Here is a 27,379-nt window from a genome sequence, read left to right on the forward strand (position 1 = left end):
TGGTTTGTTTGTCTTTTACTTCTGTTATTGAAAGCTTTGCAGCATTTCAACTTTCGAAATACACAAAAGTTGTTTTTGGTTGTTACTATTTTATTATGTCTTGGCTGCTCAGATTTCAAGCACAAACTGAGTGGATTTATCTAGATACTGAACTGATTTCAGTTCAGACCTACTTACTACCAGGCACTGACTATTTCAGTCATTACTCGTTACTGATAGAATTGCTGAACATGTTATATTATTTCTGTGTCCTCAGTAAGTCTTCTGGAGGAGGTACAGATTATTTTATTTTAAGAGTTTCTATGGCCTCCCGTCTCCCAGAAGTGACTCTGGGCAGCATACAGAAATTAAACACCACAACATGAAGCCATGGCATCCAAGGTTAAAACAATAAACCCCAATCACAAAAAGAAAACACACCAACAACAGTGGAGCTTGCCTAATCTCCTGCTCCACATGTCTGGGGAAATGACTACAGGTAGTCCTCATTTAACAACCATTTGTTTAATGATGGTTCGGACTTATGAAGGTGCTGAAAAAAAACTTACAACTCGTCCTCACATGGCCCCACAGTCACATGATCATGATTTGGGTGCTTGGCAACTAGTTCACATTTATGACCGTCATAGCATCACATTTTCTACCTTCCTGGCCAGCTTCTGGCAAGCAAAATCAATGGGGAACCACATGGTTCACTTAACAAACATGGTTTGCTTAACACCCGTGGTGATTTGCTTAGCGTGGTGATTCACCTGTGGTGATCCACTTAATGACTGCCGCAAAAAAGTTAAAATCGGTTCAGATTTGCTTAATGACAGCTTTGCTTAGCAAGCAAAATTCCGGTCCCAGTTGTGGTTGTTAAGCGAGGACTACCTGTAGGTCTTCAGAGCCTTGACTGTAATGTTTCAAGAACAAAAGGACAAGGCCTGTACATTGGTTTCATCACTTAACACTGTGCTGCTGTTAGTGGTTTTCCTAAGCTGTTTTTCATCATTGGCATGGTGGAAATATTTCTACTTTGGGAATTCCCTCTTTCCCCCCACATCCAACACACAGCTGTTGTAGATACCAAGTATAGTATGTGAGGGGGAAACCCATTATATAGTATGCAGTCCCAGTACTAATTATCCCATCTCCTTTTCCAAACCAAGAATGAAATTCTGTGTTTTTTCTACATCATTGCCTTCTAACTGAGCAGACCTTAACTTGTCCCTCCTCTCTAGTAGCAACCAATCAATTGCTTTTTTTATATATAACTTTTATTAAAGCTTTTAAACAAGAAGATTTAAAACTAACACTAAGTAGTATAAAGTAAGAAAAAAAAAAAGAAAGCAAAGAAAAAGCAGAAAGTGCAAGAAAATTTAAGGAAAAATAGAAAAAGATAAGGAAGTGGCTTCTGATATTCTTCACAGCAGTTGTAAGTACAATACATTTTAACCTCTCTCTCTAAAGGTACATTGTATTACTCTTATTTCTGTAATTTATCCTGTCTAATGATTGAAACCATATATCACAAGTTCATTTTTTTCATTTTTATGCAAAAAGTCCATAAGAGGCATCCAGTCACCAATAAATGTAGATAGTGTCTTCTCTCAAATCAAATCAATTTGTCCATTTCAGCAAAATCTGTCAACTTTACCAACCATTCCTCCATAGTAGGTAGTGTCAAGTCTTAGCAACAAATCAATTGCTTGTGCCATCTTATTGTACTTCGGACAATAAGTTTCTACTTCATTGTGCCTGGGTTTTTTATGTCTTGTGTTCTTTTTTTCGAAGAAGGTGTTCACCATCTTTCTATAAAGGAAAAATGATATGTACAAGATGCATATATTGAATTGTAACATCCTAAATTTATATCCAAGTAATTAGTATTAAATGGCCTCATGTGGCACAGAGTGGTAGGCAGCAGTATTGCAACCGAAAACTCTCCCCACAACCCGAGTTCAATCCAGTGGAAGCTGGATTCTCTCTCGGGTGGCCAGCTCAGGTCGACTCAGCCCTCCATCCTTCCGAGGTCGGTAAAATGAGCACCCAGCTTGCTGGGGAAGGTGACGACTGGGGAAGGCAATGGCAAACCACCCCGCTCTATAGTCTGCCAAGCAAACATTGTGAAAGCGGCATCCTTCCAAAAGGTCAGACACGACTTGGTGCTTGCACAGGGGACCTTTCACTTTCACCAATTAGTGTTAGGAAGGTTGCAGGGATTAATAAAGGTAGTCCATGGAAGGTTGAACTTCTGAGAAAGTCAAAGTAATATGTAATCTACTCTACTTTGAAATTAGGACTTTTTAAATATTTAAAGATGGTTAGTTAATGAAATAGGTGGAACCATCACTGCAGGGAAGACAAAAGGGGCACTCAGGTTGGTGGAGAGGACCTCACTATCTTACTCCCTAAGAGCACAGATGTTAACAGTTCTGTGAGGAAAGGACCAGCATGTAGATGATCCTAGCTAGGTTGATAGACACTGCATTCCTTCATTTCTCCTAATGCAGCCATTATAAGGAGAGGTACTATTGGTTTATGACTTATTAACTGGGGTGAATAACTGGTTGATGGCAGCAAGGCCACACTTAATTTTTTTGGAGGAGTTTGTCCAACTGGATTCAAATATGACCAAAATGTAGAGTTGTGTCATACATACTGTATGGCAGGGACAGGATTTTCCTTTTTAAAAAATACTCAGGATGAGAATTGAGTTTTTTAATGTGTTAAGGTGATTTAAACTATAGGCTTTGTGATTTATCTGCTTCATCTCAGGAAACTACATCATTACATTTTACCAGTCATGCTGCCAAAATTTGATGTACAGAGGGAGCTCCAAAGGTTATAAAAAGGAAAGATACCAGCCTGAGGCTGCTGACTGGGAATTTCTTTATGTTTCCTGGTTCTTCAGTTCACTGTTTAATTCCTAGATTAACAATACAAACATTTAGGGCATGAAACCATGTATAATTACAACATAATAATTATTCTTAGACCATTGAATAAAGCAGGTATTCCAAGCTCTCTGAATGATCCAACATTAATCTTGTCATAATCTGGTTAAAATTAATATTCCTAGGTCCTGTTCATTATGGTTCTGGTTTTGCCTAGTTATTCTGCCACAGTTGATAATAAGGTTTCATTTGTACATACGGTTCTCAGAGCATTTAATTTAGAAGAAAGCTTTGGAAAAAAATGTGTTTTATCCATTGCTGAGCCAGCCAGGAAATTTCTTTATAAAAATCCATGGCACAAACCACAACAAACTGGAACTATATTAAAAATAGATTGTCAACCGCAAAAATACCAATGTGTTTCTATTTATTTTGCTTTGGCAGTACATGTGCCTGTTCTATGTGGCAAAGAAACTAAAAGTCAAGTTTCTCACACAGTTCCATGTGCTTTCAACTACCTTTAAGTGGCCTTCAGATGATTTAATTCATTTTATTGTAAAAAACAAGCACGTACATTAATGTTGAAAATAAATATAAATATTGTTGGATGAAATGAAACTCTGAGCTAGTTAATTCTGGTATTTGAGAGAGCTAGAAATCTGGTTAGTGCCTGTCTGATGACATTTGATGGTTAAAACCATTGAGATAGGGCCGACTCAAAACCACGAGTTGTTCTATCTCTTTCCATTCACACTAATAATTAGAGGTTAAGTTAATGCCCTCTCCATAGCACTGAAGCAGCATATGGGGAAAGTGGGGGGGGATTACTCAATTATTCTTGTTTTGTTGTTGGCATCACGGCCAGAGTAAAGCCAGATGGATTCTCTGCGTACACTTAGAGCTTCTAATATAAAGCATACATGCTTTACATGCAGATAGTGTGAGAGCAGCGGAGAAGATTATTTGAATGTCCCTACATATTAAAAATACTGTGATTTCAAGAATTGGCCTTACAGGGATCCATAGGGGTGGGATGATGACAAATGACAAAACGTATGATAATGTCAACAGATGCCATGAGTTACATGCTTGTATCAGATGTTAGAATGCAAGTATATAAGGTTAATATTTGCATGATACCACCATGTGCATTAGGCATCATCACTGTCACCAATACCACTGATTGGTTCTTGACTTTTCTTGTTTCCTCCTTCACTATCCAATTATTTTTCCCACTTGTCTGTTCAGCTGAAAACTTGTTTTTAATGTACGTACAACGTCTAGGAAAATTCAGTTGCATTACTATATAACTGCCCAGAGTCCCTCTTCTGGGGGAGATGGGCGGTGGCTAAATTTGAGTAATAAATAAAATAAATAACCATTTAGTAAAGAGTGATAATTTGGAAATGGTTTGGAAAATGCAAGATCACATTTCAAAAACTTATTTCAACATTGAGGTTTCTACAAAAAACCCAAGCGGTCTGAAAATTTCCCTTCAATTACTAAATGAAATTCAAAGTAGACTAGAAGGCTTATACAATCGCGTTAAGCCTTGAAGGTAAGGCTTTGGGTTGAATTAAATCTGCTGGTACTTGGATTTTATTATATTTTATATCTATATTTATTGATTATTATTTATGTTTTTATTGAATTTTAAACATTTTATTGTGAACCGCCCAGGGTCCCCCGTGTGGGGGAGATGGGTGGTGATAAAAGTATGATAGATAAATAAATAAATACTTTTCACTGTGTGCTGTCCCACTAAAAACAATAGATTCCAGGAGGAATAATAGGGATTACATTGAATTTCTTCCCTAGATAGCAGTTCCATGTCCAGGTTCTGCACTCGGGAGTGCAAGCAGGTTGAAGTCGGAGAAACTGGGTTTTTAAATAAAAATAATTAAAAACAATTTAAATACAATTTCAAAATAAATTCATGGGTCATACTAAAAGCATTTCCGCAAGCCTCCATTTCCCCTCCACCATTTTAAAATCAGCATCTTTTCTTCTCCCAACTTTAACACTGCACACTGGCAGGAAATACCATGAACTGCTCAGTAGTCCTTCCAACTAACCAACAGCAGATGCAAAAATTGTCAGTCAGTCAGTGGCATCACCCACCTGCAAGCTACTTAAGGCCCTGCAGTAACAAAAATCCCCTCAGTCCTGTTCCATACAGAAGGGGGATTGATTGCTTGGAGCACCCGCTTTGTATGTTTAGGTCCATCCCCATACTGTGTGAGACATTATGCAAAATATCTTGAGCTGAGCTGTTGGTATGAGGAAAAGTCTGCCTGCTTGTCAAGATACAATTCTTTGCTTCTCATTAAAATTTACAACGATGGGCTAGCACTATAGTTTTGCAGCCAGACATTGCAACTGTTGCAACCATAGTTGGAAGTTCCAGTGTGTAGTCTCTGTGTAAGTCTGAGGCAAAGACTAACTTAGCCCCAGATGCTGTGAAGTGGGGTAAGGCAAGGCTACAGCACAAGCTGCTTGTAGAAGCAGGAGAAATCAAGCTAGTGCTTTTTAGAGAGGTTGTGAAACTGACTAAAAGGATGAAGACAGGGTTTCCTGATAGGATTTCCTGAGAGATTCCAGTTCAGGCAACAGACAAAACTTCCTGTGAATCAGAAAATGATCTGCGTCTACATTCTCTCAAAATGTCAGAAAGACATAACAGAATGTTTGCCTTTTGCCTGCTCACTACAGACAAGACAGAAGAAAGTCAGTTTGGCTGTGCAAGGAGGAGGATGTGGCAACAATGCCAAATTGTTGTGGATACTGTGGATGGAGGGCCCCTTTAAGGAAGGGTAGGAATGCACATAGGAATTAATGGGAGCTGAAAATCATAATTCACATGACTAAGCAACTGTGAATGAGTGACAAACTACACCTTAGTTATGCATAAACCACAGGATGGGTTCCGGAAAAAAATGGAACGAGCCAAAGAAATTGAAATAAATTATTTATTTACATCTTTTTATTTGAGCACTGAGAGCATCTAGCAATTAAGCAAAATCCAGAATACAATACAAAACAAAACAGAAACTAATAGAAATTCAAAAGTATACATTAAAACCAATGGAAGCATTAATTCATAAGAGTCTGGTTAGAAATGCACCTGGACTGTCTTTATAAAGGAAGAAGGAACATATTCTACTGTCTGGAAGCAACACAGGAATAAACTCTCTCCTTATGTGCCAGATAAATGAGTCTCTGACAAAAGGTACATCTTCAGAAAATCATTCTTGCAGCTCTTAATGGCTAGATGGGGTCCTAACAGAATAAGCCAGTGTTCCTCAACCTTGGCAATTTTAAGATGTGTGGACTTCAACTTTCAGAAATCCCCAGCCAGCACAACTTCTGTTAAAAGTGCCCATTTAACAGAAATAGGTTCAGGTACTCGGTACCCTTCCAATGGATCTGGAGTTGCAAGACGCCCTATCTTTCTGTACGTGTTAGCTTCTGAGCCTTCAGGCAACCTCCATTATCTCATATGGATGTGCTTGCCTTTTACTTTTGCATCAGGTCATGAGCGTTGTCCATCAGTAAGTTTTTTGCAGAAGTCCAAAAAGGATCCACTCACCAAAATAACCAGGAGTGACCCAAAATAAGCTAGGGATAGTTTAATGAAGGGAAGTAAATATCTAAAGTAAGTACTGTCAGAATCTGAAACTACCTACTTAGCAAAACTTCAAAACACTAGCATTATGTAACTTTAAACATTATTCGGGCATTACACTGTTAAGTTTACTGAGGCATTAACTGTTGACGACCGACAGGAAGCTCTGGCGTGGGCTGGTCCATGAAGTCACGAAGAGTCGGAAGCGACCGAATGAATAAACAACAACAAACTTGTGAATGGAATCCAGTGTATTTATCTAATAATGTTATGTACAGACAAGAACTCGTGATTGGAAACTCCACCCCTCCCACTTTTCTGCAAATTTTACAGCAATCGGCCAAAAGCAACCTCCTTCCAACAACGAACTACATTTCCCATCATGCCTTGGCATCGCACCGTTGCTTTAGTTCTCTTCCTGTTCTCTGCGTTGCCTAGAGCTCCTCTACGCCGGAAGTCGTTCGCAGAACTTGCGAGGAGCCGCTTTAAGGGCTAGAGTCCCTCAGTCCAGCGGGTGTTGGGCAGAGAGTCGGCAGGTGCTTAGCGGCCATGGCGCTGAACAGGAACCATGTGGAGGGAGGCGGCGTCATCGTCAATAACAGCGAAAGGTACTGCGGGCGGTGTTTGCGGCCCGTGGGGTCCGGTCCGAGCATACTGCGTCAGCGGCGCTTCCCCCTTCACTCCCCGCGTCCTGACTCCCGGGGACCCCGCCCTTTCGCAGCTGCCCCGCCTCCGGGGGCGGGGAGAGGAAGTTCCCCGTCCCATTCCGCCCGCCCGGCGCGCCCCTTTTCTTGCCCCTTCCCACCAAGTGGCCGGGAGCCTGCTGGACCGGCCTAGGAGCCCCACTCGATGTCTGCTCCCAAGGCAAGGCATTGGGAGCCTTGCCTTGGGAGCTTCGTGGCATACTAACACGCGCTTACGCTGTCTGGTATAGCGGCAGATTCAGGCCATGACGCTTTGTTTGTTTTATTAGGATGCCACAAATAGGGCGGGCCTTTCTCTCGTGTTTTCTTCCTGCTTCGACCTTTTTTCCTCCCCTTTGTGTCCACCTTCCCCAACTTGGCATCCTCCTACAGTAGACGATTTGGGATGGCAGCTCCCGGAATTTCGAGTACCACAGTCGTGCAGGTGCTGGGAGTTACTGTCCCAACACATCTGTAGGATCAAAAATTGGGGAAGGCTGTTTCACAAATGCATTTGCCACCATGCATCTGATGAAATGAGCTGTCGTTAATAAATCATTACACTATAATAAATAGGGTAGTCCTTAGGGTACCATAACCCTTTCTGTTGTGCTGCAAAATAGCCATTTTTCTGGAAATTAAAGATTGATCTCAGCTTTTGTGTGGCTGAAGGCATAATAAGGGGTTTTTAAAAAAAAAAAACAGCTAACAATGGAAAATCAACTAAGAATTGTGTGCAGTAGAACTTGTCCTGAGGATGACATATTATCCTAAATATCCTCAGCTTGAAAAATTTTGTGCAGAGAGTATTTCTTTTTTGTTTCCACAGACTCTTTAATTTCTTCCCTCATTTCCCATGAAGATACTTTGAAACAAATGATAAGATTTCTTTCTTATTCCCTTTGTCCTGTAGCAGGATGATATCACCAGTAGTAATTATCAGTAGATACCTTTTTCCATTGTTGGCATATGCACAAATCTGAGCAGTTGGCAAGTTAAAAGAGGCAAGCCTCCTCAAGGATCAGTGTAAAGATCACAATTTCCACACACACTCATTTGTAGAAAGAAGTTGGAAGGAATACCAGTTGGAGCAGAGAAGACATAATTGGAGGAGTACATGGTAAAATTCAGAGAACAAAGGAGTAAAAGCTGGAACATTGACAGTGACATTTAGTGGCAAAACTACATTTGTAAATGTAATATTGAGGGGACTAGGAATTACAGAATGTATAGCAGCATCATACTTCAGCTTTGGAAAGCTGACACAGGTAAATATTCCAAATTACTTTGTGATTTCTGCTATATTCCAGTTTGTCATAACTACTCCTCATATATTTATAACATTATTTATTCTACTTATATACTGCTGAATCATGAAATTTTATAATCATCAAAAACACCCATAACAGAAGTTATTCCATATTTATATAAATAAATTGAAACAACCCATAGTAATCAAAAGGATAAATTATAGTGATAATGAAAAGTAAATACAACTAATCTTAGCAAAACCAAATAACTTAGTATCAACCATTAATATGAGTAATTGAAAGTAATGTAAATTAAAGATAGAAATAAAGTTTGGCAAAGTTCCGTCTTTGATAGTTTCCCAAAGGTAAGAAGGGGTGAGAGAAGCTTTAATTCTAAGGGGAAGGTACTTCACAAGGCTGCAGCAGCAACTGAGAAACAGTGACTCCTGGCCTCCATCCCTTTCCTTCACAGAGTAAATAATATAATGCAGGATTTCTCCATGTCTGCGTGCTTGAATAGCTTTTTACATTTCATATAGCCTTTGATGATTTTTCTAAAGGAATTAAATGGGGAAATCATTGATACTGGGTTCTTATCTTGCCAAGTTGAAAATTAAATTACTACCAGTACTACTATTCTTATTGCCAGTTTATATATTGGGAATGCTGTACCGAAAAAAAGAGTGTTATATACATTTCCACAATAGGAAAGAGTTTATGCCATAAAGTGCCTTATAATAATTTTGTCCAATAAGAAGGCTTATTGATACCATGTGGGCATTATGAAATAGTATATTCTACCACCATGTCTGCTCTTCTCATCTGAACATGCTCACCCCATTTCTTGTTCTTCCATTGTCAAACAAGCAGTTGCATCCTGGAAGTGGCAGCGTGTATGAATACCCTCATGTTACAAAGTTTCCTGTATATGTTTCTTCATTGGAAACTGCAGAACCTAGAAGAGAGAGCATATGAAAGAACAAGAATATGATTTTAGCACTAAAAGATTAAAAAATCATCTGGCTGAAGTCTTACTTTAAAGCCATTAGATAAAGATTATAGAGTAGATGGTACTCTAAGAGCATATCAGTTTCATTTCTGCAGCACTCAGGAACATATACTGAAAAGGGTTGATAGGATCTTTTCCCCTCAACCCTGTGGAAGAGCAGAAGACTAGGAGAGCTGAAGTTCCATCTTGATGCAGACTGTGGAAAATACATGCATTGAAATAACAGTTCTGGCCAAGTGACAGGTGGAATTCTTCGTTATTGCTGCCACAGTAATATAATTGGGTGGGATATGGAATAAATAACATATGCATTTTACTGAATTATGCCATTTCATGCATAGTAGCTCTGGCTGTGTTAAGAATGCTGCCTTTGGCATTATTCATGCTGAGTAACATTGGCTTCTTTTTTGGTGGTGATTCTCATGTTCATGTTTTTTCAACAAAAGGGGTTGCTGACAACCTCACTGATAATCATGGTGTGCCTGCTTGCATTTGTTGAACTATTGTGTGACTGGTGTTAAACCTCATATTGTCCATCCTAGACGTAAAAGAATTACTAGAGAATAAATCTTACTATCTGATGTCTCTTTTGTTTGAGTATAGCATCTTGATGAATTACGAGCACATTGAAATGACATTCCATGATATGGAACATATACCAGATGCTTTCAAAGGGACCAAGAAAGGCAGTGTCTTCATGACTCCATATCGAGTAAGTCAGCAGTGTGTATTTACATGCACCCTTGGAAAGAAAGGTAAAGGTAAAGGTTTCCCTTGACGTAAAGTCCAGTCGTGTCTGACTCTAGGGGGCGGTGCTCATCTCCGTTTCTAAGCCTTGGAGCCGGCGTTGTTACTTCCGGGTCATGTGGCCAGCATGGCGACACGGAACGCCGTTACCTTCCCGCCGAAGCGGTACCTATTGATCTACTCACATTTGCATGTTTTCGAACTGCTAGGTGAGCAGGAGCTGGGACGAGCAGCAGGAGCTCACCCCGCCGCGCGGTTTCGAACCACCAACCTTCCGATCGACAGCTCAGCGGTTTAACCCGCAGCGCCACCGCGTCCCTTTTGGAAAGAAAACAACATCCTAAAACCAGCGATAATTCTCTCTGGAAAATCTAGTCCTTCTCTATTCTGGTTTAACTATATTGATATGGGAGAACCCATATTAATATAGTCCCTTCTGTTAGAAACTGGGTAATTGCATTTAAACTTTGTATTAATGTGGCTGACATTTGAAATTTGTATGTGTAGTAAGCCCAAAAGCCAAATGAAAAGAAACATAACATGAGTTTAACTGTAAAACAGGAGCAGCGAAGGTGGTACTTGTAAGGCTGGCCTTGTCCTTTCTTGTCATTTTCTGTTCCTGTTTGCCCATGATTTGAGGTTCGTATCTTCTAGGCAAAATGTAGCAATGGCTGAGGATGTACAGGAAAGATTTGGTCCTGTAACACATGGCATGATTTTTGCAGTGCCTTTTTCCCCTGAGCTTCGTGATGAGTTGAGTTTTCATTTCCCCTGGCTAGTTTGAGTATTCTCAGTTGTGGTACCAAGCAGTACTAGAATGATCTTGGTGGGGAAAGCTGGGGCTAGTAAAAAAGAGGTGATGGAATGGGTGAATTGCTTCTGTAACTTGAAAGTACATGGACATGTGGGTATTTCAAGCACTATGATTAATGCATCAATTAAGCTACTTGGGAATTTTGAAGCTATCTAGAAATAGGTAGATTAATATTGCTGCTTCATAATATCAGTTCAGTGAATGGCTTGTTGCTATTTTTCCTAAGACTTTGGAAGCATTAACTGAAGCGTTAGTTTCAGAGTATCATTTGAGATTTTCCGGTTATAGTGTGCAGCAATGATCTCTAGTAGTTTCTTTTTCTGATTCTACACATTAAAGATCTGTACTTATTTTGCCTGCAGGTTATTTTTGTATCTAAGGGAAAAGATCCAATGCAGTCTTTCATGATGCCCTTTTATTTAATGAAAGAATGTGAAATTAAGCAACCTGTGTTTGGAGCAAATTACATCAAGGGTATAGTAAAAGCAGAGGCAGGAGGTAAGTACCATTGTGTTTTTGGCATTTGGTTTATGTTATTTTTACAAAAATCAATTTATAAACCATTGTGATTGTGCTGCTATGTCATCTTTGCAATGAACTGTGAATTCATCTTAATTTACTTTCCAAAAAAAGTAACAAATGAATTGTGGGTACAGGTAGTCCTCGACTTACAACCATTTGTTTAGCGACTGTTTGAAGTTACAACAGCACTGAAAAAAATGACTTACGATCAGTCTCCACACTTATGACCGTCACAGCATCCTCACAGTCACGTGATCAAAATTTGGGTGCTTGGTAACCAGCATGTATTTATGATGGTTTCAGCATCCTGGGGTCACATGATCACCATTTGTGACTTTCTCAACCAGCTTCCAACAGGCAAAATCAATGGGGGAAGCTGGATTTGCTTACTGACCACATGATTCGCTTACTGACCATGGTGATTCACTTAACGACCATGGCAAAAGGTTGTAAAATCAGGTGCAGTCCTATGATGCCTCACTTAATGACCGCATTGCTTAGAAACTTAAGTTCTTGTCCCAATCGTGGTCGTGAGTCAAGGACTACCTGTACTGTAATTACTTCATGCTAGTGAAATGCTTAGAATCATTGTCCATTATAATAACAAATATGGGTGACATGTTCTGAGGGTGAATATTTTTCTTGCTACTTCATTTATAATGAAAGACCAGATAAGTATGTTTATCTCAGCAGTCATGATTAAACCAAAGTTTCCATGCTAAAGAAGTCTATGTGCTTCCTTGCCAAAGAGGTGAATGGTCTTTCATAGTACATTGAAATGATGAGAGGGGTACCCCCAAGTCCACCTATATTGTTCCCATTCAATTCTCTCTCTCCTGTTCTCATCTTGCAAAATACATATATATAATTTTGTGAAAACTCCAGTATTGTACTCATTGTTTGTATGAGTACAAAATATGCATTCATGTTTTGTATTTCAAATTTTTATTCATTTTAATTTTGAATTTTTTAATATTTTTATTTATCTTGAGATAGGATTTCCCTTGAATGGCTCCCCCTCCTCTTTACAAACAGTTGAGCTCAACTAGAAGTATGAGGAAAAAAAATATAATGCAGGGTATGGAAACATCTACAGTATTTGTTTAGACCAAAACTCTAAGGAAAACATTGACCACACTCATTATCTATTTTCATTAAGTATAAAGAAGCAAGATGTCACCAAAAAATGGTTCTCACCTCCTGTATTTCTGATAGTAAAGCTAAATCAGCCACTGAACTTCATAAAATGGCTTATGACAAACAGCATTCTGGGTCATAGAGATCCCAGAGAGGTCATTAATCTATAGCAGGATTCTTTTTTTTAATAGAACTTTATTAATTTTCAGAGTATAGTTAAAATACAAAATATAGAATATAGAAAAGATAGAGTACAGGACTAAAGAAAAAAGAAAAACGATAAAAGTTCAAAACACACAGAAAACAGAAACGGAAAGTGACTTCCGACCTTCTCCTATACAGATATGAATGCATTTACAAATACAATCTCTTATTATTAGTTAAACCGTAGTATCATGATTTCTATCAAATCAAACCATTTAATCATTAAAACCCAAAATCAAAACTTCATTTTTTCTGACACAAGCAAATAGTCTAAAAGTGATTGCCAAATAGCAACAAATCCATACACGGTATTTTCTCTTACCAATGCTGTTAACTTTGCCATTTGGGCCAGTTCCATCAATTTAATCAGCCATTCCTCTACTATAGGAATTTGTGGTTCTTTCCATCCTTGTGCATATAAAAGTCTTGCTGCTGTAATCGTGTATAAAAGCAAAGTCCCATGTTGTTTCTCAAGCTGCTTCTCCATCAATCCCAAGAGAAACAGTTCTGGGGTTTTTTTGTAAGTCCACTTTAAAGATCTTTCGCATATTAACACATATTTGATCCCAAACTTTTTTGGCCTTCTCACACGTCCACCAAAGATGATAAAAAGTTCCTTCGCCAAGAGAACATTTCTAACAAACAATAGTTACTCCATTATACATTTCTGACAACTTATCAGGAGTTAAGTAACGACGATACACCATTTTATAAAAATTCTCTTTTAAGTTATAATTCAAAGTAAATTTCAAACCTTTGTTTCACATGTTCTCCCATTGCTCCAAGATGTTGTTGTTGTTAGTTGCTGTCAAGTTGTTTATGACTCTTGGTGACCCTATGTATAACAGAACAAAATGCTGTTCGGTCTTGCGCTGTATGCCTGACTGTTCCACCACCCGTCTGTCAGTTTGTCACACAGTGGTGGCTTGCGTGTTGCTATGATGCTGGAGGCTATCCCACCAGTAGTTCTACTACCAAAAGGGACACCCATGGTGGGCAGGTTTCAGCAGAGCTTCCAGACAAAGAACAGACTAGGGAGCAAGGCCTGGCAATCTGCTCCCGAAAACGTGCCAATGAAAACCCTATGGATTGCTCCTACATAATATATCCAAAATTCTTAGCCCATTTAATCATACATTCTTTAACTTGTTCATCTTCTAAATGCATCTGTAACAACATATTTGTAATAGCATGTTCATCATTCATACAGAGTTCCATTTCAAATTGAGTTGTTTCATTGACAAATTTAAAATTCTTTTCATTCACTTTAAAATGTTCTGACAATTGCGCATATGTGAACCAATGACATGCAAAACCTTCCAACTCTAACTGTTCCCTTGATTTAAGCTTAGGTTCACCCTCTTCAAAGTTTAACAAATCTTTATAATGTAGTCAACTTGTTCTTCCCACATTTTCTCTTCTAACAAATGCTTCATGAGGTGACAACCACAATGGTACATTAGGAGACAGTCTTGTTTTATATTTATTCCAAACCCTCATTATGGCACTCCTAACAAAATGGTTTTTAAAATTTTTATTAACTTTATCATAACACAAATAGGCATGCCACCCAAATCTCAATTCATGTCCTTCAAGTTGCAATAAATTCCTGTTCTTCAAAATTATCCATTCCTTCCTCGAAAGCAAACAACAGGCATCAAAATACAATTTTAAATCAGGTAAACCCAAAGCTCCTTGTTCTTTGGCATCTTGTAGCAATTTATATTTAATTCTTGGTTTCTTGCCTTTCCAAATGAACTTAGAGATATCCTTCTGCCATTGTTTGAATGGTAAATCTGTTGTCAAGATTGGTATAGTCTGAAAGAGAAACAACAGAGTCCCCTTTTTGGGGGAGATGGGCGGTGATGGAAATTTGAAATATAAATAAATAAATAAACATTCTAGATAAAACATTCATCTTAATCACAGATATTCTCCCCATAAGAGACAGTTGCAGTTTTTCCCATCTTAACATATCTTTTTTCACATTATTTCATATTTTAACGTAATTATTCTGAAATACTGATAAGTTGTCCTCTATCGATATTTAAAGAAAGTAGCCAATCCCAACTTCAAAAAACAGCAGATACTTTCCCACAGTGATTAAAAAAAACAAAACCAGTCCCAATTCCAACAAAATCTTTTAGTACTTAAAAAGTTTAAAAATAAAAAATAGAAAATACTTACAACATTTATTCCCTTAAAAAAAATTACTAAAGTAGTTCAACTTTCAGCTTCCTTGCTCAAACTTTAATCCTTTAAAGCAGTTATAACATACAAAAAAAAGATCCCAAAAATAATGGAAGTTCAACCAAGAGAATCAATATTTCTGTACTGGAGAAAGCCTCTTTAAATTCAATAGTTCAAAAACAGGTGATTTTAGAAGTGGGGTGGTTGGAGTTAATATCTGTTTTCCGGCTTCAACATGGCTTGGAAGAGATGGCAATCCCACCTCTCAGCTGATCACTCACTGTTCAGTCGCTGGAACACCATTTCATGATCCTCTGGCAAGGGGCAGCGGTGCAGAGGACACAGGGAATATTTCCTTGAAATCTCCTTCCGCCAGAGAATATCTGGGCGCTCCGAGGACCTGCCTGAGCCACCAAACGAACACCGCGTTGTCAGTCCTAGCCCTGGAGTTCAGGAGGACCACATTGATGATATGTTTGGTGGTCTCTTTCCAATCCTACAGTTCTATATTGTTACTATAATCCATATCATTTTTTTAGCCCAGATAAAATCATATTTCTTTTTAATTTCACTTCATATGGTTGCCATTCTAGATTGACATATGGCTATCTGAAGAGTAGTTGTGAAGATATTTTAACAGATCAGATTTGCCCTGGCTGACTCAACAAATTTAATCTATGTGATGATGTTGTTTGCAAATTATTGTTGTTCTTTTCTTTTTTGGCCTTTGATGACTTTTGAAGGCACGTATCTTTTTTGTTGTTTAAATCCATCTCCCTGTGACATTGTATATACATTACTCAATTTCACTTTGGTATTCTGAGCAGTATTTTGCTCAACCATTATGGAAAAAACACTTTACCCAATTTTCCCTGCCATTATATACCAATGAGTTCTTTATATTTTTTTGTAGAGACAAGAAAAATTACATTCACAGATTATTAGGATTAGCTAGAGTTCAGACTATATTATCTAAATAAAAAATGGTTATTTGTGGCTCCACAGTTTGAAAGCATGTGTCTGCTGTTAAAAGTAGCAACAAGTAGAGAGCCAGTTTGGGGTAGTGGTGAAGGTGCTGGGCTAGAAACCAGGAGACTGAGCGTTCTAGTCCCGCCTCGGGCATGAAAGCCGGCTGGGTGACCTTGGGCCAGTCCCTCCCTCTCAGCCCAGCTCACCTCACAGGGTTGTTGTTGTGGGGAAAAGAGGAGGAAGGAGTATTAGGTATGTTCACCACCTTGAGTTACATACTATATAAAACAAAGGTGGGATAAGAGGATGAAGATGATGATGATAGACTGATGGTGATTTTTTCATCAGCATTGACAAAATCACCATCAGTCAATTGCAGAAGTCAGCCTTACTTGGAACAGCTTACATCCTGCAACGATACCTTTAATATTATTAAACAACATCATCTGCCTATCCCAGGACCTTGGGAAGGACTTGATAGGTGCACAAAAATGCCAAATCCAGTCTAAAACATCTGCCTGACTGTGTGACCATAATAATAATATAATAAAAGAAGAACACATCCCTCATTTTCCAAAGCTACTTTCATACATGACTCGAAAAGCCTTGGATGAAACTTACTGGAAAGGTGAGAGAGCTCTCTGAATCTCAGGAGTCTTAAAAGATAACCTGGTAATAGACAAGACCATTTTAATTTTTCCACCTATCTTATCTTACTAGGTGGTTGGGAAGGATCTGCAACATTCAAAATGACATTCTCAGCTGGAGGTGCCATTGAATTTGGACAGCGTATGTTGCAAGTAGCATCTCAAGGTATTTATAACAGAAGCAGTTCTGCTAAGGGCTGATGGGGGAGGAATCTGGATGTGGCTTGATGAAGGGCTGGAAATGCATTTCCAATCAAGATATATACCTGGATTACTTAAAATAGTTGAGGCAGTTAAGTATAAAACTAATTATAAAATAAATGCTTATTTTGGTATTTATCATCTCAAGATCATTCTTTTTATCATGAGAGACCCAGTAGATACATTCACTCTTGGCTTAGCACTTGCAACGGAAGTCTTCTGTGTGCTGTTAATATCTGTTGTTGCATAAACGAGTAGATTATCGGTTGGCAGGTCTCTGTTCTCTGAGCTCCTTACTGTGCATTATAGCCTTTCTTCTCACTCACTTTTCCAATCCTTTCCACTGGCCCCCTGTGCTGCCTCTGGACTCTTTCTAGTACCAAATTGACTTTCATGGGACATAGCAAACTTTCATTTCTGCAGTATCCTGTGTTTTCCTCCACTTACTTGTTCAGTGCTGGACTTAAGCAGTTCTGCTTGCTCTGTGTCTCTGTATTTCTACTCCATTTCCAACTGATACGTTAGGGCCTTTAAACATAAGGCCAGAAGTGTGTTGCCTTGCTGCAGGCTTTATTTTGCGCTACGGCACCAGGCTCCACAAAGTGTTGCCAACACTGAAAAGGAGGTGACAGAACTAAAGAATATAGCACAATTAATTAAAGGAATGTTACAGAGGACTGCAAGACCTGTAGTTACTAATTTTGTTAATGTTGATTTAGTTGCTCTTGCGATCTCAGTGAGCTTCATGTGTGCCAGACTTACTGTCTTATAGACATGGGTTCTGGCTGTTGAAACAGATCCTGTAGGCTTGGTTGAATTAGCTTACTTGTCTTTGTTTTCTAGCTTCAAGAGGAGAGGTTCCAAATGGAGCCTATGGTTACTCATACATGCCAAATGGGGGCTATGCCTTTCCACCACTTGCTACCAATGGGATGTATCCTCCTCCTCCTCCTTCAGGATACCCTTACCCACCACCACCTCCTGGTGAGTTTGGAAGTAGAAGAAGGAAACTTTAATTAATGTTTCATTTAGAAACATGGTAGGGAAACCAAGTAAGACTTGCTTTTTCATCCTGATTTTTGCCTTTCAAATGGGCAACTCCCTTGTAAAGTGTAAGCATGATTTGGTTTGCATAAAAACACTTACTTTTAGTAATTACAATTGAGTAATACATGGCTGACAATTCATCCTTGTCCCAATACTTCTCAATAGTCTTCATAGGTTGATTAAAGTTTTCAGATTCCATGTAATAACACGGGAGCCAATCTGGATTAGCTGGAAGCAGTTAGCCTGGTCAGAAATAGGTCTGAAATAGCTCTGAATGTGGCATGAGCCATATTATGCTATAAGATGCCAGTTCCTGAATTCTCTGCATTTTTTAATAAATTGGGCTCTTTAAAATACCTAAAAAGGCCAGCTTGGAGGAAGGAATTTCAGCAGTATTGTGGTTTGACTCAGCTAATGGTTTTTGCAGTGTTTTATTCCGTCTGTTTCCATTGTCCTAGAATTATATCCTGGTCCACCAATGGATGGTGCTATGGGGTACATGCAGCTTCCACCTCCTCCCTATCCTGGGCCTATGGAACCACCTGCTGCTGGCCCAGATCTTCCCACCACTCCAGCAGGTAAGTTGTTTGCTCAAAGGCCAAGATAGGAAATTTTCTGAAAAATAATAGAATGGCACAAAGCCTTTGAATCAGGATTCACGTATGCAGCCTTTCCTGAACTTGTGTCTTCCCAGGATGTTGGAATACAACTCTTTTATTCCCAACCAACACATTGTGAGGGCACTAGATTTGGAAAGGCTGTGCTAGGCTTTAAGCAGAGCATGTCAGCATTTGTTTTGCTTATAAAACCCTTTTGAAAGAAAACATATTTTGGAAAGCCTTGCTAAAGAGATGTGATTTTAACTAAGATTGGTAATTTCAAAAAAAAATTCTAAAAATTGTTCAGTTGAAGTTTCATTAATCTCCTTTTTAGGACATCAAATTAAATCTATTTGTAAAGGAATTGCCTTTTGTTATTGCCAAGCTTTGCAAATCCAGTTCCTAGAGAAAGGAAAAAAGGAGTTTTGTCCACCCTGTGTATCATCAACAAAGAGGCAAAACATCCAACAAATTTCACCATACGTAAACCAGGGAAGGATTGAGTTTTTAGTAAAGATGACTGGTGATTAGGTCCTACATAGACAGAATAGCACAAGCTTTATTTACATGACTTCTTTGTATAATATTTTTTAATTAATTGAATACCAAATAAAAATAATATACAATACAGAGTTATAAAGAAAGAAAAATAAACAAACAAAAATAAACAAAAATAGACAAGAAAAAGAAAAGCATGTGGGACATATATTCATGGGTGTATGTGTATATATACAAGGTGTACCAAAATTCAGGCCCCGCGGACAATTTATTATATAAATTACATTACATGGTTGAATTGATTGCCATTTTCTTCTAAACACTTCCTTACTCATTTGACACATGACCTTTGAGCATTCCTAAGTACAGTACAGTAACATTTTATCTGAAAACATAAATTAATAAAACTTACTTTGATTGGCCTGTGGGGCCTGACTTGCTACATCCTGTATATGCACACTTATACATATATATATATACACACAAATATTTCATAGTTATCATCTGTAAGTAGTCTGTTCATGTATTGCTAATAGTATCAACTCTATAGAGCAATTGCAAGAATAATGTTTGTCCTTCCAGAGTAGGTTTTCTAGGTGTACATAGGGCTTGGAGAATCCACTTTCTTTATCCAGGTATCAATTTCCAAGAATATAGTTGAAAGGAATATGAACACCTGAGAATATTAAATCTTGTCTCAAAGTTGAGTTAATACATATAACTTACTCCCAGAATGGAACAATTGCAGGGCACTGTACAGACATGTTTAAATGAAGCATTAATTGCATTGCATCTCCAGCAATATGATGATTACTGAAGTCTTTTCTGTGTAAGCGTAGTGGAGTCGCAATAAGTCTGAAATTTTATTTTTATTAAATAAGATGTAAGATTTTTTGAAGTTTTGGGTATTGATGTATAACCTCTTCCCATTGTCTAGGCTACATAGGAACCTAATTTTTTAAAAATTCCATTTAATCATAAGTTTGCATATTTAATTGACTGATCGCCAACAGAATTTTATAAAGAGTAATTATAGGCTTTTGTTGTTGTTGTTGTTATAAGACGTAATGCTCATTTGCAGATTAGGTGTTTCTGAGGCTAAAAATCTCCTAGGCCCAAATTGGTTATTGGTACATGCTGTGTTTGTAAATATTATCATTGGGCAGTACTAGGCAGATATTTGTGTTTTAGAGAGAAAAATGATGAAAAATTAACATTTTAATCTACTAATTGATTCAGAATGTAAATTCTGACTTCTGCACAGCTTTTCCATATGATTTTTTAAAATTAATTGTGAGATCTGGATTACCTTATGTCATTAACTTACTGTAGAAAAAGGATCAAAATGTCATTTCCTATAAATTGATGTAATAATAAAAAGAACTGTTTGAGACCTATCATATTTTGATCTCAAGACAGTCCAACTAAGTAGAGATGTAATATATATGACTATTCTAGAGGAGCAGAAGTAGGAGGGTTTCCACTAAGGGGAGTCATCCAGTATTTTGATCAAGCTCAAAGATATGTAAAATAGTATAATTCAAGAGCTGGAAAACCACCAGCACCCCTTCTGTATAGACAACTTAACTTTTTTTAAAGGTACCACAGAATTTAAGGTTCCCGCAAAAATTAACAAAATATTATATTAAATTATTGAAAATATGTTGCAGATATACTTTTTTATTTGAAATTCCTATACATATTATATTCAAGGAAACGATGTTAACCTCACCCAAAGGGTAAGAATTAATGACTGCTATCTGTTGAGATCCAAAGTGATCTCCTTAAGCAATTTATTTATTTTTAAGATGATTATAGTTGATACCTTCATTACAGAGTTGAAATGGATGATGGCTTAATATGGTAATGAAGGGAGTGGCATCAATTGCAACTTGGAACAATTAATATTCTATCCTGTTATTTTGCCGAACAGTTTTATCAAATGCCTCAAGGTTGTAATCAAAGCATGAAATGCAGGGATAAATAATATTCGGCATATGGTACTGTTTATATTCTAAAGAATTAGCATAAAACCCACAAATATTTTAATCTTGTCTAGGATTGTACAGGCTAGGAATTCTAGACAAATACTGCAAATCAAAGAGGAAACTGTTGTTGTACAATATTTATTATTAGCAAAGAACTAGAGAGAGAAAATTTTATAGGCGACTCCAGCGCCTGGAGTTGGAGTCCATGTTTGGCAACTGACCTGTTATTGTTGAAGAGTAGCAGTATGGCCCAGGGTATAATTGTCCTGTTGCGCACAAAAACTAGACATCTGCCTGGAGAAGAGAGTAATCATGGAGACTTCAGCTTTCTGCCCTGCCTGTAGCCTTTGGAAATTCGTAGTTTGGTTCTTAGAATAGGAAGGGCCACAGTTCTTGCAACGTATTCCTGCAGCAGGTCTGAGTTTAAGACTAAGCAGCATTATATAACACAATATAGAATGGTGCCCTGTTTGCTGTTGGAAGTGGGTTAAACAAGCCCTTCTTAATGAAACAGAAGAATCCTATCATTATGTGGTTAAGGGAAAGTACAGTTATTGTGCTTCCCTTGTGCTGCATGCGTTTAGGAAAAAATGGGAATTGAACTAAAGTACTGCATGTGAGATGGTGATTGGTCACTAAAGCAACAGCACTGTCTTTGAAGCAAGTATCGTACGAGAGGAACTGCTGCCTTGTTTTAGCCTTGTATGGTGAATAACTTTGGAGGGTTTCATAGAATGTGAATTGCTGATTGCTTTCCTCTTGGAAAGAACAAATGGCAGCCTTGGGTGAAAATTGCAAGAAAATTGGAACAGAGATGATTAAACCACAGTGTGATATGTTTGGTTTGATCTAGTCCAGTGTATGATGATAATTCGTACGTTCATGTTCAACCCTCATTTCCAGCTTAATAGTTATCCATAAGACTCATACATGATGTACAACTGTTTTGTTGAATAAACTACAACTGTCTAGGTTCACACAACATGTTAAGCCATGGTTTACAAACCATAATATACAAAGCACGTTAAACCAAAAGACAACAAATCATTTTACTCAGCAGCTGAGCATCATATGCAAACCCAGCTCTTATTTCCAAACCTCAGTGCTCTATTTCTTTCTATCTGAACCCATGCAACAGGTCCAAAAACAGCTCTTACATAATTGTTTGATGCTCAGCTGCTATGGGTTTTTATATTTTATAGAATTTTATCTATTTTTATTGTAAGCTACCTAAAGTCACATATGTGAGATGGGCAGCTATATAAACTGATTAAACAAATAATCACTTCTTCTTTTTTTGCAGCGGAAGCTAAGGCTGCAGAAGCTGCTGCAAGTGCTTATTATAACCCAGGCAACCCTCATAATGTCTACATGCCCATGGTAACTTTTAAAAATTTATTTAGAGCAAGTGAAAAAGTATGTCTCCTGGTTGCAGCTCAAAATGCACCCTCTGCATTTCTCTGCTCTGTATCTACCCACCACTCCTTTCTTTTCTCTTCTTTTCTCCTTTCACCTTTAACCTTGGGGAGGGGGGTTGCATTTCACCATCCCAAATGCTGCCTTTCTCTTCTCTGTATATTTGCCTAGATATTTGTCTAGGTGTTCTCCACTTCTTTCTGTATTCCAACCTGCTCCACTTCCTTCTTTCTGATTTCTCAACTGCAGCTTCATTGGCTTCCCCCACATCTGCCCAATCCACATGTGTATATTTGTCGAGGGGACATAAATATATGTTCAGATTTTTTAAGAAAGGGGAGGAGAATGAGGGAGACATAGATGATGGTCAGGTGTATATAGGTGGGATGCACTATCTGAGGGTGGTTTATGAAAATTATGTTTTTCCATAATTATATAGTTAATCTTGTTTATCCCTTCTGCAGAGGGTCTGTCAGGGGGATTTGATTTGCTTTTGAAAAAAATCCAGTGCCACATTTGCTTTTGCCTTTGCTGTACCTCTCATGGACATATGCAGCCTTTAATGCATCCTTGATTGACAGTATTTGTGGGTGTCATCTTCTTTCATCATGGAACTCACAGCAGCTTTCATAGGATTCCCAAGGGCTCTTCCACCCAGGCACCAACTCAACCCAAATCTTCTTAGCTTCAGCAAGTTGGTTGCAATGTATGTCCTCAGACCATGTCCAAGGGTCCCTTGCCATGTATGTCCCTATTGTCTTAAACAGAAAGATAACGTAATCTTCCAACTTGTTCCTAATAGCTTCTTAACATCTATGTATTACTAATTAGTCTATTACAAGAATACTGTTAGCACCTGAGCCTAATTATTAGGGGAGCCGTATTTATTTATTTAACACTGCCCAACTCCAGTAAGGCAAGAGTAGAAGAAGACAAAACATAAATAGTGCCTAAAACGGATCTGATGGCAAAAAATTAGCTTTATTTTTTATTACATGATAGTACAAGAGAAATCTCCCTGTCAGTTGAAGAATATGGTTCATACAGTATAGGTCTAATTTATATATTGTCATATATCTAAAGTAAAAAAAAAATTGCTCTGCAGTTGAAATATGTGTGATAATGAACTGAAGTTGCTTTTTTCTCCCCCCCACATTTTAGGACCAGCCTCCTCCACCTCCTTACTTTCCTCCAGAGGACAAGAAAACCCAGTAGAGGAACCATCGTCACATGTTGCATCCTTATTGCCATATGGCTCAATATTGATTAGGGATATGACAGTGGTAAGAGCCACCTTGTCTCCCCCCAGTACATGTATCTCTCATGGACAGAAATGGTAGATACATGTGCCAGTAGGAAAGCATTTCTAACATTTTCCTGGATTGGCAGTGCATAGACACTTAATATATTGTTCTCCTCTGTATGACATAATGAAGAAATTTTTTTCCCATCCCACATTTTAATTGTCCCGGGGAACATTCTTTTTTGAATAAAGACTACTTCAGCTGAAACTTATCAACAACTATTGAATTTGGTAGGTGTTGATATTTTAGGTGATGTCCAGCGCTTACACAGTGAAGCTTCAGAAGAAAATTAACTCTATGATCTTTTGATCGATTCTTGGTTGCATGAACCCTGCCATTCTATGACCAAGGAAACGCACTGATCTTCTGACAGATTTAATGGCATGTACTAGACATTTGGTTCTACTTCGACAATGGAATTTTCTGCCATTTATTCCACAAGATGCATGTATGGTGGCACAAATGCCTCACATTACGGACATTCTTGCCTATTCCCTTAATACCTTGGCTCTTTAGGTTTTACGTTAACAAAGTGATGGCTTCTTAGTTCTATCCAGGAAACCTCCATAGTTAACAGGGTAGTTGATTTTACCAAATGGTTGATCATCCTAGTAGCTGATACAGTTTCTAAAAAGAAGATACTCATATGTAAACATATTTACGTGTTTAGTTTATTTCTTGCATAGATTTTATTCCTTTAATTTTGAGTGTATTGCAACTTGAAGCAACAGATTTCTTTTTTATGGTGTTCAGCCATCACTCTCTACGTGTGGTAAACATCAGGATTATCTTTTAATCCAGTAACTCTTTGGTTTAACTTGACAAATTCAAAGGCTGTGTTAAAAAAAGTCAGAGCTTTGTAGGGTTTTCCATATTTCCTGTTTCCTCAAGTACAATTCTTATCAGTAAAATGCCATACACAAATCACAATGACACAATTTTTTTTCTAGGAACAAAATATTGGGGGGTATAAGGCAGGGTTTTAGGAATTTTCTATGGCAGTAGCTCTTTAGACATATGGCTTCCAAAGATTTTGGAAACTTTTATCAGAACACTTGAAATCCAAGTGCTGGCATCCCCTCATGTGTCTAAATCAGTGAAAATCTACTCTTCATTCTTTAACCTTGCATCTGATTTACTACTGAAATGAAATGGATATAGAACTATTATAAAACCATATTTCCCTACTGTTTGTGATAATAAAAGTACTCGAAATTGCCATTTTCAGTACTGCCAATACAAAAAAACTTGGACCTCCTTTCGCTGTTACTTCCAGGTTCCAGGTAGTGTTTGAAGCAACACCAGTTAATTCCAGCTTTGGGCGCATGACTGCACTCTCCCACTCAGCAGTAGATACCGCCTGCTTCCTGACATTTGCTGCAGATTTGTCCTGAGGCAAAACACAGCATCCAGTAACAACGGGCAGAACAGGATAGTTTTTCTGCATGCTTCTACAGTGCTTGGTTTTTGCTTCCCTGACTTAGCAAAGTATTTCACTATTACTGAAATTTGTGAAATTCAAGAGATGAACAAACAGACTTATTTATGTCCCTGTTTGCATTATTCTAAGCACTTTGCTACACAGCTGTAAAACTGAGACAGCCACCTCAGTTCAGTGTGGAAGTACTGTAGCATGCAAATTCAGTTCAGATGCTTTTTCAGCGAAAGTGTTGCAGAGCACTTTCCAGCAAAAGTTGAAACACCATCTAACTAATAACTCTAAGTCTGCAGACAGACTGGCATACTTTGTCTTTAGTATGGTTTTTCAAATGGTTTCTAGCTGAACTATAATATATATTCTAAAAAAAGCCATGCATTTTTTCCCTAGATTTGCTATTTAAATGACAGTGATGTAACAAAATCGTTATGTTAAAAATTAGTATGTATTTTGAAGAAGTTCTGTTAATACATTATGGATGTGAAATGGTTCTCTTGAATGCGATGCTGTCTTTTGATTTGCTAAGACTGTGAAATAAATACATGACATCATATATCTTTGTTCAATGGGTCAACATGTTTCAGGAGGGCAAGTAATTCAGTTGCAGCTGTGCATTCTTCACAGGCCTTGATATGGAAGGGATGGTAGGTGAAGAATGCTTCTAAGTCCTCTGTGGCTTTTACCTATCCTGTGAGCTGGGTAATTCCCTTTGTATCAGAAAATGACCTGGGTTATGTTTAGATGTTCTTTGAAAGTCAGCTGTGGAAATGCATGCACATTTTCCAGTAGATCACAATTAAAAAAACTGTATTCACTTGAAGACTTTCTGAGAGACTGGTAATGGAGGCATATACTTTTTTCCCTGCCTAATCTAGCAAGACACCTCCTTTTGTGTCAATACAGTATTGCCATTTTCTTGGTTTATTTGGCATAATGTTTTACCTGTCCAGGCCTGAATTAGACAGGCAGAGTGGTTTGAGTTGCTATCAGTCTTCCTGAGATTTAGAAGAGGCTGCCATCTTAAAGCCCAGTCTTCCTGTTAAGGCAGTGTTTCCCAACCTCAGCAACTTTTAGATGTGTGGATTTCAACGTATCTGTCAATGGCCATGCTGGCTGGGGAATTCTGGGAGTTGAAGTACCCATATCAAAGTTGCTGAGGTTGGAAAATACTGGGGCTTTGGTTGAAGTCCTCTCCATGAGGGCAGGGAACTTGTGGCTCTGTAAGTGCTGCTGAATTATAGTCCTCAGTTTCCCTTACTGTTAGCCATGCTGGCTGTGTGTTTATGGTACAGCAGGATTTGGAGGCCACAGGATCTCCACCCAAGACATAGGCTTTTGTGAGGTGCCACTTCCTTCCTCAGGAACCATGGGACCAACTTGGCACCTCCTAAGTACTGCTTCCACCTGGTTTGTTTGCATGGTAGCCATAGAGTGACCTCTGCATTTGCTTCAGAGGAAGGCAAGGGCTCCTGTTGATGATGAACACAGAGGGGGCTGCACGCTACCCATAAAGCTCATACCTGAAGCCGTATACTGGCCAGACAGGGATATTTTTATAGCATGGTTCTTTGACTTTGTTTCCTGGTATGAGTCATGTTGTGACATTTGCTCCAGTACATTGAAGGGTAGGTGGCCTATGATCCTATGAAAGCGCTAGTAAAGCCAGATTGTTTCTCCGGAGGCTGCTGGTTGCCGACATGAAGGACACAAATAACTTGCCTGTTACTGCCTCTGCCATCTGGGATAAACAATGGCATACACACCCAGAGAGATGAGAAGCAACAGCAACACACCCAGAAAGGTGTGTCAGGATTGCACAAAATTCTTACCCAGAGTCAACTGATCCATAATTAACTCAGTTTTTGGGCTTCGCATAATAACTAAATAATAAAAAAATTACATAGCTTGCATATGCACTAGCTAGGCTAAAATGTGTCAGTGTGATGCAATTTGTTGTTTATTCGTTTAGTCACTTCCGACTCTTTGTGACTTCATGGACCAGCCCACGCCAGAGCTTCCTGTCAGTTGTCAACACTCCCAGCTCCCACAGGGACGAATCCATCACCTCTAGAATATCATCTATCCATCTTGCCCTTGGTCAGCCCCTCTTCCTTTTGCCTTCCGCTCTCCCTAGCATCAGCATCTTCTCCAGGGTGTCCTGTCTTCTCATTATGTGGCCAAAGTATTTCAGTTTTGCCTTTAATATCATTCC

General features: G+C 38.4%; 1 protein-coding gene across 2 annotated transcripts; it reads left to right on the top strand.

Annotated features, from left to right (window-relative positions):
• Positions 1–6,977: 6,977 nt before the first annotated feature.
• WBP2 (WW domain binding protein 2) lies at positions 6,978–25,720 on the top strand. 2 transcript variants are annotated; one of them, XM_063293068.1, is made up of 8 exons: positions 6,981–7,112; positions 10,050–10,158; positions 11,370–11,505; positions 16,750–16,842; positions 17,721–17,861; positions 18,383–18,502; positions 22,313–22,389; positions 23,587–25,720. In XM_063293068.1, the coding sequence occupies exons 1-8, from the start codon at positions 7,054–7,056 to the stop codon at positions 23,638–23,640; spliced, it is 789 nt and encodes a 262-aa protein (XP_063149138.1). In that variant the 5' UTR covers positions 6,981–7,053; the 3' UTR covers positions 23,641–25,720. The 2 variants fall into 2 exon arrangements, with proteins under 2 accessions (XP_063149137.1, XP_063149138.1); XM_063293067.1 differs by lacking the exon at positions 22,313–22,389 and having other exon boundaries at positions 6,978–7,112.
• Positions 25,721–27,379: the final 1,659 nt, after the last annotated feature.

Source organism: Candoia aspera, chromosome 2 (genome assembly GCF_035149785.1).
Source record: "Candoia aspera isolate rCanAsp1 chromosome 2, rCanAsp1.hap2, whole genome shotgun sequence".
Lineage (NCBI taxonomy): Eukaryota > Metazoa > Chordata > Lepidosauria > Squamata > Boidae > Candoia > Candoia aspera.

Bases quoted from the DNA above. Each gene is read 5' to 3' on its own strand.
- WBP2 (XM_063293067.1), top strand. From the start codon at position 7,054: ATGGCGCTGAACAGGAACCATGTGGAGGGAGGCGGCGTCATCGTCAAT. The intron at 7,113-10,049 runs GTACTGCGGGCG...GTTTGAGTATAG, and splicing joins ATCGTCAATAACAGCGAAAG to CATCTTGATGAATTACGAGC. The intron at 18,503-23,586 runs GTAAGTTGTTTG...CCCACATTTTAG, and splicing joins TCTTCCCACCACTCCAGCAG to GACCAGCCTCCTCCACCTCC.